General features: G+C 43.2%; 3 protein-coding genes across 4 annotated transcripts; 1 reads left to right on the top strand and 2 right to left on the bottom strand.

Moving 5' to 3' along the window:
- Window positions 1–1,066: 1,066 nt before the first annotated feature.
- Window positions 1,067–5,541, bottom strand: ube2c (ubiquitin-conjugating enzyme E2C). The gene is made up of 7 exons (XM_063910993.1): window positions 5,317–5,541; window positions 4,073–4,168; window positions 3,564–3,591; window positions 2,018–2,104; window positions 1,473–1,677; window positions 1,328–1,387; window positions 1,067–1,210 (listed from the first exon to the last, which is right to left on the bottom strand). Exons 2-7 carry the CDS (start codon window positions 4,162–4,164, stop codon window positions 1,173–1,175), a joined length of 510 nt encoding a protein of 169 aa, XP_063767063.1. The 5' UTR covers window positions 4,165–4,168; window positions 5,317–5,541; the 3' UTR covers window positions 1,067–1,172.
- A 384-nt stretch (window positions 5,542–5,925) lies between these two features.
- polr2j (RNA polymerase II subunit J) lies at window positions 5,926–7,542 on the top strand. The gene is made up of 3 exons (XM_063910995.1): window positions 5,926–6,173; window positions 7,167–7,275; window positions 7,364–7,542. The coding sequence occupies exons 1-3, from the start codon at window positions 6,031–6,033 to the stop codon at window positions 7,463–7,465; spliced, it is 354 nt and encodes a 117-aa protein (XP_063767065.1). The 5' UTR covers window positions 5,926–6,030; the 3' UTR covers window positions 7,466–7,542.
- LOC134882947 (deoxynucleotidyltransferase terminal-interacting protein 1) lies at window positions 7,540–11,706 on the bottom strand. 2 transcript variants are annotated; one of them, XM_063910982.1, is made up of 13 exons: window positions 11,399–11,706; window positions 10,807–10,877; window positions 10,499–10,646; window positions 10,273–10,371; window positions 10,139–10,198; window positions 9,964–10,020; window positions 9,811–9,866; window positions 9,521–9,563; window positions 9,364–9,422; window positions 9,216–9,276; window positions 8,226–8,297; window positions 7,944–7,999; window positions 7,540–7,779 (listed from the first exon to the last, which is right to left on the bottom strand). In XM_063910982.1, the coding sequence occupies exons 1-13, from the start codon at window positions 11,468–11,470 to the stop codon at window positions 7,671–7,673; spliced, it is 963 nt and encodes a 320-aa protein (XP_063767052.1). In that variant the 5' UTR covers window positions 11,471–11,706; the 3' UTR covers window positions 7,540–7,670. The 2 variants fall into 2 exon arrangements, with proteins under 2 accessions (XP_063767052.1, XP_063767053.1); XM_063910983.1 differs by having other exon boundaries at window positions 10,499–10,595.
- Between the last annotated feature and the right edge of the window lie 842 nt (window positions 11,707–12,548).

The raw sequence follows: 12,548 nt of genomic DNA, 5'->3' as shown, positions 1-12,548 counted from the left end.
TGGTCTTTCAAACGTCTTTTAATTCATTAAACTGTTCTGAGCATGCCTCCATATGTTCTACATCAGTGGTTCCGGACTGAGGGTAAGGGGACCCCTGGGAGTACATGAGGGGGTCCCGCTGGTGCAATGCAGGCAGTCACCACAGGGGGGCGTTAAAAGAAGTGCTGATTTGGGAAATGTAACTGGTAATCAACCAAGGATCAGTCTGAGACTTCATGTGAATTTATATTTTTAAATAACAATTTGTGTTCTTAGGTTTTTAAAGACAGCAGCATTAAAGGCAGCCTAAAACTGAGCTTAGAGCGTCTGCCTGATAAAGGCTCATTAGACAGTCTAAAGGAAGTCCACAGGGAACTCTTATTGTGAAAGGCTGTACACTTTCAGGTGGAAATGGACAACATGGAAAACATGTTTCCTTTCAGAACCTCAAACCCTTTACCTGTCTGCCTCTCACCCGTCTGTCTTTCAGTTGTCCGGCTGTCATTTTAATTATGAAAATATAAAACAACCCTGACCTGAATAACCTGGAGCTGGAATAAACAACCTTTCATCAACCTCAGATAAAACAATCAAATGAACAAAAACTGCAAAACTAACTGAAGATATGAAAGAGGCCCTGTTCTTCTTCTGTGGTGCTCCCTCTCCTGTAGCGTGCTATCCTAAGCGACTCACAATAAGTGCAATAGAGCGCTGCAGGAACGAGTCCTAAAATCCCAGAAGTGAGTTAGCATTTTCAACTTTTGGGTCCCCCGTCTCAGAGTCAGTGAAATTTCTCCGTAGGATTTTGAAAAATAGCTTGAAATCAGGTCTGTGGTGGACACACATTTAAGACACGGAACATGTTTTGTTTTACGACATTAAATACATCATCATTTTCCACAGATCTTATTTTTTACGATATCCCAAAAGCCTCTGGAGAAATCACACCGCTCTGTTGTCGAGGGAACCCGTGCAGCTTACCTCCGGGTCAGCCTACAAACACATCATCCCTGTGGCGCTCTTTAGAGACGCATAAACATTCAAACGTAAAGCAGGATATGTTATGGTTCAATGAAAGCAGATCGACTTTGAATTAAGAACTTTATTGATTCAGTGAGTGAACAAACATAAAAATATTGTACAAAGAAGACAAACAGAAGAAAACGGAGAACATTTTAAAAAATGGAGACGCTTCAATTCTGGAACGTGGAATGTAGATGAGCTTTGAAGGCTGGAAGAGAAAAAAACAAAACTGCTAATTAGAACTACAACTCCCATCAGCCCCTGCAGGTGACAACTACAACTGTGAATGTGGCCTTTCCACTGGGTGTCAGTGAACGCCTCTCACCTTCCTGGTTATCCCAGAGTTCAGCAGCCGTCGTGTTCAGGGGACTCTCGTTGTTGGGCTCTGAAACAGACAGACGTGAGGTTAACAAACTGGTTCCACTGGTTTAACAGCTGCTTAATGGCTGCACTGCTAAAGGGTTGGTCACCTCCCAGCAGGCTTTGCAGCGACAGCAGGATGCAGCGCACGTCGTACAGCGCGCTCCATTTGTCCTTCAGAATGTCCAGGCAGATGAAGCCCTGCATGTCCACATTCGGGTGGAAACAAGAAGTCAGGAACTTCACACGAGGAGCCTGGTACGGATAACCGGCGGGAAACTCCAGAGACAGCCGGTACCGGAGCCCCTCGTACACCTGAGAGACAGACGGGTGAGAGACAGACGGGTGAGATTAAATATCTATTAAAGTTTCCAAACTACAAAGTAAGAATGGAAATTATGCAACAATAAATTATTACGCAACTATATCTACTTTTCTTAGGTAAAGCTTTAAAGTGCATGAGAATTGCCTGGTGTGTGTGTGTGTGTGTGTGTGTGTGTGTGTGTTATTATACAGCTTTTCAAAATTAAAATACTTCTTCTAGGGTCACAGGAAACTACCTGGTTAGGTTAAGGGGAAATACTTTGGTTTGGGGGGAAATAAATAACTGAAGAGGCGTTATGAAGACAACTAGTCGGGGTGAAGGCGTCTGTACCGTCCCCTGAGCTCCATCGATGGTCCCGATCCATTTAAAGAGGTTATCGGACTCTGGAAACGCTGAGATCCCCTTATCACCCGACATCTGCAGAGACACAGAGACTGGTCACATGATGTCATCAGTGAGACAGACAGGTCACATGACGTCATCTCAGAGAGAGAGACAGGTCACATGATGTCATCAGTGAGACAGACAGGTCACATGACGTCATCTCAGAGAGAGAGACAGGTCACATGATGTCATCAGTGAGACAGACAGGTCACATGACGTCATCTCAGAGAGAGAGACAGGTCACATGATGTCATCAGAGTAAGAGAGACAGGTAACATGATGTCATCAGAGAAAGAGAGACAGGTCACATGATGTCATCAGAGAAAGAGAGACAGGTCACATGATGTCATCAGAGTAAGAGAGACAGGTAACATGATGTCATCAGAGAGAGAGAGAGTAAGAGAGACAGGTAACATGATGTCATCAGAGTAAGAGAGACATGTAACATGATGTCATCAGAGTAAGAGAGACAGGTAACATGATGTCATCAGAGAAAGAGGGACAGGTCACATGATGTCATCAGAGTAAGAGAGACAGGTCACATGATGTCATCAGAGTAAGAGAGACAGGTAACATGATGTCATCAGAGAAAGAGAGACAGGTCACATGATGTCATCAGAGAAAGAGAGACAGGTCACATGATGTCATCAGAGAAAGAGAGACAGGTAACATGATGTCATCAGAGAAAGAGAGAGAGACAGGTCACATGATGTCATCAGAGAAAGAGAGACAGGTCACATGATGTCATCAGAGAGAGAGAGACAGGTCACATGATGTCATCAGAGAAAGAGAGACAGGTCACATGATGTCATCAGAGAGAGAGAGAGACAGGTCACATGATGTCATCAGAGAAAGAGAGACAGGTCACATGATGTCATCAGAGAAAGAGAGACAGGTCACATGATGTCATCAGAGAAAGAGAGACAGGTCACATGATGTCATCAGAGAAAGAGAGACAGGTCACATGATGTCATCTGAGAAAGAGAGACAGGTCACATGATGTCAGAGAGACAGAGACAGGTCACATGATGTCATCAGAGACAGAGACAGGTCACATGATGTCATCAGAGAGAGAGACAGGTCACATGATGTCATCAGAGACAGAGACAGGTCACATGATGTTATCAGAGAGACAGAGACAGGTCACATGATGTCATCAGAGAGAGAGACAGGTCACATGATGTCATCAGAGAGACAGAGACAGGTCACATGATGTCATCAGAGAGAGAGAGACAGGTCACATGATGTCATCAGAGAGACAGAGACAGGTCACATGATGTCATCAGAGAGAGAGAGACAGGTCACATGATGTCATCAGAGACAGAGAGACAGGTCACATGATGTCAGAGAGACAGAGACAGGTCACATGATGTCAGAGAGACAGAGACAGGTCACATGATGTCCTCAGAGAGAGGTCACACATGTACATACTGTATGTCTGTATAAATACACTGTCAAACAACAACTGTATTTATATAAGATATAGACTCACCATCAGAGTCATGAGCTCCTGCTGCAACCTGCAGAGACACAGATATTAGTCTTTAAAGACTCCACGTTTAGCTTTTATTACAGAGACATATTTCAAAGTGTGGAGGGGCAGGATTTGAACCTGGGTATTCTGCAGAGACACTGTGCACAGTACATGAAAATATACCTAAATTAGGCCCCGCCCACTTTCAGGTGAAGGTCCTGCATTAAAATAATAGTGTCTTCACGTCTTAAAGCTGCTGAGTCATATATCGCACCTCCAACAACAAATAGATCCAGAGCTCCGGTTCCTTTACTTCCTCTCCAGAAAAAAGGAGAGTAAAGAAAGGATCAGAAATCTCAGTCTCAGTGTCAGCCTGCTGCCTGCCACTCGTCCCCCGCAGACCCACCGGACATCCATCCCCTCTTTATTCCCTGTAAGCTGTCTCTGCGTCTGACCAGACATCTGACCCGTTAAGCTGAATCTAATATTCAGAATATATTAATAATAAATAAAGCAGCCGTACTCACCGTTTGGACACGGAGCTCCTGGCTGCGCTGCCTCCTGTCTCACTGCCCTTCAGAGTCGCTGCTGCTGCCGGGTCCTGGTTCTGAGAGGCCATGGTGCTGCAGATAGACAGGTGAGAGAGATAAACGGGTCAGAGAGAGATAAACGGGTCAGAGAGATAAACGGGTCAGAGAGATAGAGATAGAGAGAGACAGACAGACGTGGCCCCTTTAGGTTAAAAAACAACACTCCAAATTGCACTCTCGTCTGAACAGTGGATGCTGAGATCGGTCTGCTACTTGAACTCTGTGAAGGATTTATGTATTCATCCTCTGGTCTTCCTTTCCTGGGGCGGTCCACATGAGAGCCAGTTTCATCATAGCGTTTGATGGTTTTAGCGACTGCACTTGAGGATACATTCAAAGTTCTTGAAGTGTTCCGGGTGGGCTGACCTTCATTTTTTGTAATGATGGACTGTCGTTTCCCTTCACTGAGTCGAGTGGTTCTTGCCATAATATGGATTACAACAGGAGTCAAATAGCTTTCCACTGTGTCTGACCCTACCTCTGCACAACAGCTGATGCTGAAAGTCATTCTACAAGTTGACCATTCCAGGTGTCTACCTTGTGTAACTGAGTGAGACAAGCCAAGAGTGCAAAGCTGTCATCAAGGCAAAATGGGCTACCACGAGGAATCTCAAATATGAATCATATTCTGGATTGTGTAACACTGTGTTTCCTACATAATTCCATCTGTGTTCTTTCATCGTTTTGATGTGTTCAGTATTAATCTACAATGTAGAAAGTAAATAAAAAACATTGAATGAGAAGGTGTGTCCAAACGTCTGTCTGGTTCTGTGCAGATGTTTTTATTATGTGATATGGTATGCTTTGTTGAGGAAGTTTGTTTTGGATGCATTTTGGTAACGAACATCAGCAAAATCAGTGCCGATTAAATCTGTGAGGCAAATTTCATTCTGACATGTCTAGCTACCGGATCTATCCCTGATACCATCATCGGGCCCACTGTAGTGCCCGGGGGGTGCACAGGTAAACAGATAAACAGGAAAACAGTGCATTTGGTTTACATGCTGCTGTAACGAAAACAAAGTATATCTTATCAGATGAGAATGCAGGTCAAAACACTGTTTCTGGGTTAGCATGATGCTAACGGTAGCGTTAGCTCTAGTTAGCTCCCCTGCTAGCATTGCTTACCGTTGTGAAATAGCAAAATTACAACCCAACGCATCAACTCATGGCGGACTCACCGTGTGTTAAATGTCTGTTGACCGGGGGGTTTCACCGTGTGTTCACCGGGACGTCTGTCTGTCGGTCTGTCGGTCTGTCGGTGTTTCTGTTCGGTATGTTCCGAGCTGCGGATTCAAACTCACTAACTGCCCGCCCCTCGGTTTAAACGGCTGTACCTCACACTCACAGCCAATCAGCGTTCAACGTTCAAAAACAAACCTCATCCTGCTGACCAATGAGACAGCCGCAGAGAGAAGGATACTCGATGTGATTGGATAGGAGAAGAGTCCATAAGAAATATAAACAGATTCATCTTAAAACTCCTAAAAGATCTACTTAAATATTTGATATACAGTTTATAAATAGTATACATTATCTGTTAAACTTCTCCTGGAAAATGTCTGTGTTGAAAACATTTGGTAGAGTCCATTTCTTCTTATGAATGTGAAATATTCCCCAAAATAAAGTATTTTTTAAAATATAAAATCCAGGAACTTCAAAGTTTATTAAAATGTCCTCATCCTGAATGTGTATCGTTTGTCCTGTTTTGCTACTTAAGTAATATTCTACAATTGACCAAAACATTTGAGTGTTTCCTCTCGCTCTTGTTTTGAAGGGGAAGTGTTTCCTCTCGCTCTTGTTTTGAAGGGGCAGTGTTTCCTCTCGCTCTTGTTTTGAAGGAGCAGTGTTTCCTCGGTACAATATATATATATTTATATACAAACTAAAGTAAAATGAACGCTCCTCCCGCCTTCGAGTCGTTCCTGCTGTTTGAGGGAGAGAAGAAGATCAGCATCAGCAAAGACACGAAGGTTCCCAACGCCTGTCTGTTTACTCTGAACAAAGAGGACCACACACTGGGGAACATCATCCGAGCGTAAGAGAGGCTAACACTGAGCTAACTGTGCTAACAACACTGAGCTAACTGTGCCAATAACACTGAGCTAACTGTGCCAATACTGTGCTAACAACACTGAGCTAACTGACTAACACTGAGCTAACTGTGCCAATACTGTGCTAACAACACTGAGCTAACTGACTAACACTGAGCTAACTGTGCCAATACTGTGCTAACAACACTGAGCTAACTAACACTGAGCTAACTGGCTAACACTGCGCTAACTGTGCCAATGCTGTGCTAACAACACTGAGCTAACATGCTGACACTAGTACCATAAGTGAAAGTAGTCATTGTCTGATTGGTCCATTTCAGAATAATATCTCTGATATGTTTTATAATGATTGATCATTAAAGTGTTCTCAGAGCTGGTAAAGGTGCAGCTAGTTTGAATGGCTTTGTATACTGCAGGGTAGCTGCTGGATTTACTGCAGGGGAACTACAGTCTGATTTAAGGGATTATATTTACCATCATTAAGTAACTAAAGGGATTAAATAAATGTAGTGGCTGGGCAACATCATAGGGGCTGATCTAACTGCAGGCTAACACAATGCTAACAGGCTATCATGAGGCTGAGTACTCGGAACAAATAATGGTAATACTACAGTGTAGAAATACCCTGTTACACTAAAAGTCCTTTTTCAAATGTTTTCATGGGTAATATATTTACAAGCACTAAAAATGTAAGCACTAATCGTAATTACAATATTATTTTTCCATTTGTTTATCAGTTTATTCTGTATCTCTTTAAGACAGTAAAGGGCAGAAGCAGCTTCTATTGTGAAAGGTCTTAAACCTCAAAGGACTTAATTACAGATCAGTTAATAGTTATTACCATAGTATTACATCACTTAAAGCATCAGGTATGATCTCTGTTTAGAGTCTCTTCCTCTACATCAAGGTTTATAGCTATTTTCCAACCAGGATTTCACAATAAAAGCCTTCTTTAACTCTGTCTTTCTGTGTATCAGTCAGCTGTTAAAGGATCCTCAGGTCCTGTTTGCTGGTTATAAAGTTCCTCACCCTCTGGAACACAAGATCGTCATCAGAGTGCAGACCACACCTGACTACAGCCCACAGGTAACACACATACATACACACACACACACACAATATGAAGCTGTGATCAGTCTGAGCTGTAACCCTGTGGCGTTTCCTCCTTGGACAGGAAGCGTTCACGAATGCCATCACGGATCTGATCAGCGAGCTGTCTCTGCTGGAGGAGCGCTTCAGGGTCGCCATCAAGGACAAACAGGAAGGCATTGAGTGAAGCCCCGCCCCCGCTATGTCACGTCCCGTTTGATTTGTTTATTTTTGTAAATAAAATGTGCAACGTCACAAAACTTGTACGGTCTGAACTTTTATTTTGAAAAACAGCAGAAAAAATAAGTTCTTGGTATGTGGGGGGAGGGTCAGAGGGTTGTGTGTGTGTGAGAGAGAGTGTGAGAGAAGCAGTTAGTTTTTATGTGTGTGTGTCAGTGGTCGATGTCCCTCTGCGCCTCCATGGCTCTCTGCATCTTCTCCACCATCCACACAGGAACAGAGAACGGCTTCAGCTCGTCCATCCTCACCTCCGGACCCTCCCTGCACACGTGTCACAGTACATACAATAATTTCATGGCAGGTTTTCAAATCAGCACTGAGAATAAAGACTAAATAACCTTAATATTAACTGTAAATAAACCAGCTCCCCCTCATGAAGGACTGACTGATATGCAGGTGTTCAGAGTAGCAGAACAAAGACTCACCTGTAGTCGTCGCTGCGGGCCAGATCCTGGATGTCCTCCTCGATCAGCAGGTAGGCCTGAACACACCAGGTTCATATTGTACTTGTTTAAATCAACTTCAGCCCAACTGTGTTTATGGCTAAGTAGGAATCAATATTTATTTTTACTTCCATAAAGGTTCTTATTTTGAAGCCAGGATATTAACAGTCATTGGTAAAGAATGATGACATCATGAATGACATCGGACCCGCTTAAGTCTGTGGTAATATTTAAACGGTGGAAAACATATCCAGAGTTCCTCACCATCTTCCCTCCCGTCGCTCTCATGTGGTGCCGCTCTGCCAGCCACTGCTTGTCCTTGGCGTCCGCAGCATACTGACACACAAACACACACGGTATTAAAGGGGGCACACATACAGGAAGTGTTGTGTGTCATTCCCTGTCTGAAAAAAACCCCAGGTTGTGGTAATTTATTTTCTCCAAAAATCAGCTCTTCTCATCTCTTCCTATCCTCTATTCTTTGGGGTTAAGGAATAGTGGATAGGAGCATTCACAAGCACAACCGGGCTTCAAAAGAATCCAATTGCACTCACACCATCCGATGTATTCATGCGGCTTTAATGTGCGTCTGCTGTGAGGAGATTACAGTTCTGTGTTCAGGACTACTGAAACACATCCTAGATACTTATACATGACCGAGGAATTTAAATAAAAAACTAAAGTGAAACTTATGCTTGTTTAAGAAACCCCACACCGCTCAATAAACTCTGAGAAATGTTGCCTTTATTTGATCCTTCCGGTTCAAAAGTAACGTTCATATTTCTCTTTTTGATTCATACAGAGCTGAACGTTTTAAACTGCTTAATAAGCACCGTAAGTTTCACGACACGATTTCTCCGTCACGATCGCTTGTTTCAGTGAACGGCCGAATGTTGTGTCACGGTAAAAGCTACTGCAAGGCATTGTGGGACAGCATTTTCTCCTTTCCTTCCCTAAAGGAAGGTCCAGTGTTTCCTAAAGGAGGTTATAAAGGACGTTTCAAAGCTCCTTTCCTCTCATCTAGAGAATCAGCTCTTATCATGGCGGCCACAGACCGGGTCATCTCACTCCGTTAGGAACCTAAGCTTAATGACACTTCAACCCCAACGTTTATTAGCAGCTTGGTCAGTCTGTGAGGGCCAGCTGTCCAGACTAGCTCTCAGGCTGAGAGTGTGTGTGTGTGTGTGTGTGTGTGTGTGTGTGTGTGTGTGTGTGTGTGTGTGTGTGTGTGTGTGTGTGTGTGTGTTTGTTTACCTTGAACAGGTCAGCATGTTTGATGTAGATGCGTCCTCTGGTCCCGCCCATCCCCAGCGCCCTGCAGTGACATCACAACAACATGATGACATACTTCCTGTTCAGCCGTTTCTCAGGTGACCTCACATTGGACCTGATGCTGACTCACTTGTTGGCTCTGGAGCCCAGAACGAACGTGCTGCCCTCGTTCAGTCTGGAAGGTTCCCACTGAAACACCGGTTATAATATATAAGTTATACTGATAACATCCAGCATCCGGCTGTGTGAGGAGGGGGGGGACTGTAACACAGAGCAGGTAGTCTCACCTTTGGACCTTCTTTCTTGATGGAGTCAGACTTGGGCTTCACTCTGAGGAGAGACACACAGTCAGGTGATGTAGAATGATCTACTTGATGCAAATCTACCTGATGCTGATCTTCCTGATGCTGATCTTCCTGATGCAGATCTACCTGATGCAGATCTACCTGATGCAGATCTTCCTGATGCAGGTCTACCTGGTACTGATCTACCTGATGCAGGTCTACTTGGTACTGATCTACCTGATGCAGGTCTACTTGGTACTGATCTACCTGATGCAAATCTACCTGATACTCACTGAGAGGGGAAGCCGTGGGTCCGGTCAGACGCCGCTGCAGCTGGACGAGCCCTCCTCTGTGGAGACAAACACCCCGTTAATAAACCATCACTGCCACCTCATTCCCATTAAGAGGGAAGCTTGGCCCAGTTCGGATTTCTCTTTGTGACGGACCTTCTTGGGGGCGGGGCTTCCTCTCTGACTGTAGTCCTCATCAGCAGCTCTGGCCCTCTGTCAGGAAACACAGTCACACTTCAGATAATAATCCACGTGATCCCGTCACTTTAATAAAACTAATTTAACAAATGAATGCTTCACTAAAACAGTTCCGTCATTCTTCCGTTTTTACCTTGATAGCGGCCTCTGGTCCCGCCCTCTTCACCTCCGCCTCTGGAAACAGCTGTTTGGCCTGGTGATGACATCACAGAAAACTATGGTAACCACATAAGAGCATGAGGACAAATCCACAGGAGGTGAGCTCACATGTTCCAGAGCGTTTCTGCAGGCCTCTCGGATCAGCTGATCCGTCTGCACCTCCTCGCTGACGTTCTCCTTCACGTTCTGCGCCGCTTTGTCAAAGAACTGCAACACAACCCGGCTCTGAGTCACATTCAGGCTTAAAGTTTGTTTCATGCACTCACTGAATGCATTCACACGACATCAAACTGATCACAACAACAACAATCACACGTTTAGTGTGACCTCTGACCTTGTGGTACTTCCTGAACACAGCCATGATGTCATCGTTGAAGCTCGGCTGAAGCACTGCCCTCAAGAGATCCATCGACACCTGAGGGTCTGTGTAGCTGCAGGCACACAGGTGAGACAGAGAGAGACAGAGGTCAGTGAGAGCCAGACTGGTGAGAGAGAGACAGGTGAGAAAGAGAGAGAGAGAAAGGTCAGATAGAATAAAATAAATACATTAATTAAAGATCAACAAAGTAGATGAAAAATGGTTGTTGGCAAATAATGACCCATCCACACCAACATGAACCACACACACACACACACACACACCTGACGGCCATGTGTGAGCGGCGGCCACGACGCTGGATCTGTCTGTGTTTGATCATCAGGTTCCACGGCGCCTAGAACACAAATGATTATATTACAGTCTTTAGTTATTATATAAAACAACATTAATTCATCAAAGATAAAGAAATATTAAATGTTTTAATGTCGAAAGTTTGATTACTGAAAACAACACTGAGGATAAATAAATATGTTCAGCCTTCATCTGAGAAACTCTCTCATATTCCAGTTTACCTGAATTAATATTTAACTATTTGAATAAAACATTTTGTAATATAATGCAATACTTACTATGACATAACATGTATTATAATCTTTTATACAATTATTATTTATTATATGAAATAGATTAAATTAAATAGATAATAATTGTCTGATTGGTCCATTTCAGAATAATATCTCTGATATGTTTTATAATGATTGATCATTAGTGTTCTCAGAGCTGGCTGAATTTACTGCAGGTGAACTAAAGTCTGATTTAAGGGCTGATGTACTTAGTTACTTTACACCACTGGCATATAGTAACAAAATAACAGATTAGGTGTCCGGTGTTAGCATGGTTAGCTGCGGTAGTTACCGGTCTCTGCTCCTCCTGCTCCGCGTCCAGCAGTAGCCCGTCCCGGCCTCCCTCACTGCGCTGCGCCCCCATCACACGGTCCTCAGGAGCTAGGCTAACTAAAGCTAATAGCGATTTCAGTTACAGAGGCCCGTTACCGGCTTGTTACCGGTTAGGGACTGTGATAAAACACCGGGATGCTGACAGAGGTTTTCTGATCAACCGAAGATAGATGTTTTACACAAGAGCTTATATTTGTTTGTGTCAGGAAGTTAATTCCGCCGTGAAGCTAACAGCAGCTAGCGGCTACACGGTTCCGGTTGCCCCTTCACAATAAGAGCTCTTTACTTGATCATTATTTTTATATCTGAACCGGTTCGCTGTTATGCGCACATTTTATAGTACAGTTTTAATACTTCAAGAGAAGAAGTATTGGACTCTTCATGAGGATATTAAAAGAACTGTGTAGATTGAATGTATTATGTTAAAAATGAAATGTTTATTTTAAGGATTATATTTAAATATAACATTCCTAACTGATTCATTGTAGACGTTTTCTGTCTGGACAGCCTGAGGGGACTACAAACATGGTGTGTCATTTAATATTCAAGAAGAACAAGAGACAAATACGAGACTCTTGGGCCAATAATCACAAAACCTTTATCTAAATAAAATCTAAATATATTTTTGGGATATTTCTTTATCATAATTCAATAATTGATTGCAATCCTCAAATAAGAAAAACATGTCTTGAAATTATTGATATAGGCCTTAACTGGAAAAATAATTTAATATTTTTGTACGACACACGACATTTTGTCAAAACTGAGAGACTTTTATCAGATCTCATTATCAGGATTAATTTATTACAATAAAACATCTCCTGTAATGCAGCTTTACCAAAGTACTCTTTCCACAAATATTAAATGATTCGTACAACATTAGCCTAGCTTAGCACGACGACTGGAAGCAGGGGGAAAACGCCAGCTTAAAATATTTCAAACAAAAAGAGAATAATCCAGATTCACACTGAACACAATATCACATGTCGGACTGCTCCTTCACAGGAAACTAAGAGGAGAAACATTTCGTGAGACTGCGCGCGATCACTAACGTTTAAGTAGCAACACGCGTCATAACACGCGTCATAGCAACCCGCGTCATAGCAACA

The sequence above is a fragment of the Eleginops maclovinus genome, chromosome 20, assembly GCF_036324505.1.
Source record: "Eleginops maclovinus isolate JMC-PN-2008 ecotype Puerto Natales chromosome 20, JC_Emac_rtc_rv5, whole genome shotgun sequence".
Lineage (NCBI taxonomy): Eukaryota > Metazoa > Chordata > Actinopteri > Perciformes > Eleginopidae > Eleginops > Eleginops maclovinus.
This window is presented reverse-complemented; position numbering and strand designations above follow the sequence as displayed.

Excerpts from the sequence above, each read along its gene's own strand:
- ube2c (XM_063910993.1), bottom strand. The coding sequence starts at position 4,164 with ATGGCCTCTCAGAACCAGGACCCGGCAGCAGCAGCGACTCTGAAGGGC. Across the intron at positions 1,388-1,472 it reads GCTGCAAAGCCTGCTGGGAG|AGCCCAACAACGAGAGTCCC; the intron begins GTGACCAACCCT and ends TGTCTGTTTCAG. Across the intron at positions 1,211-1,327 it reads ACTCTGGGATAACCAGGAAG|CCTTCAAAGCTCATCTACAT; the intron begins GTGAGAGGCGTT and ends TTTCTCTTCCAG.
- polr2j (XM_063910995.1), top strand. The coding sequence starts at position 6,031 with ATGAACGCTCCTCCCGCCTTCGAGTCGTTCCTGCTGTTTGAGGGAGAG. Across the intron at positions 6,174-7,166 it reads CTGGGGAACATCATCCGAGC|TCAGCTGTTAAAGGATCCTC; the intron begins GTAAGAGAGGCT and ends TCTGTGTATCAG. Across the intron at positions 7,276-7,363 it reads CACCTGACTACAGCCCACAG|GAAGCGTTCACGAATGCCAT; the intron begins GTAACACACATA and ends CTCCTTGGACAG.
- LOC134882947 (XM_063910982.1), bottom strand. The coding sequence starts at position 11,470 with ATGGGGGCGCAGCGCAGTGAGGGAGGCCGGGACGGGCTACTGCTGGAC. Across the intron at positions 10,878-11,398 it reads AGCAGGAGGAGCAGAGACCG|GCGCCGTGGAACCTGATGAT; the intron begins GTAACTACCGCA and ends TTTGTGTTCTAG. Across the intron at positions 9,867-9,963 it reads GAAGCCCCGCCCCCAAGAAG|AGGAGGGCTCGTCCAGCTGC; the intron begins GTCCGTCACAAA and ends TTGTCTCCACAG.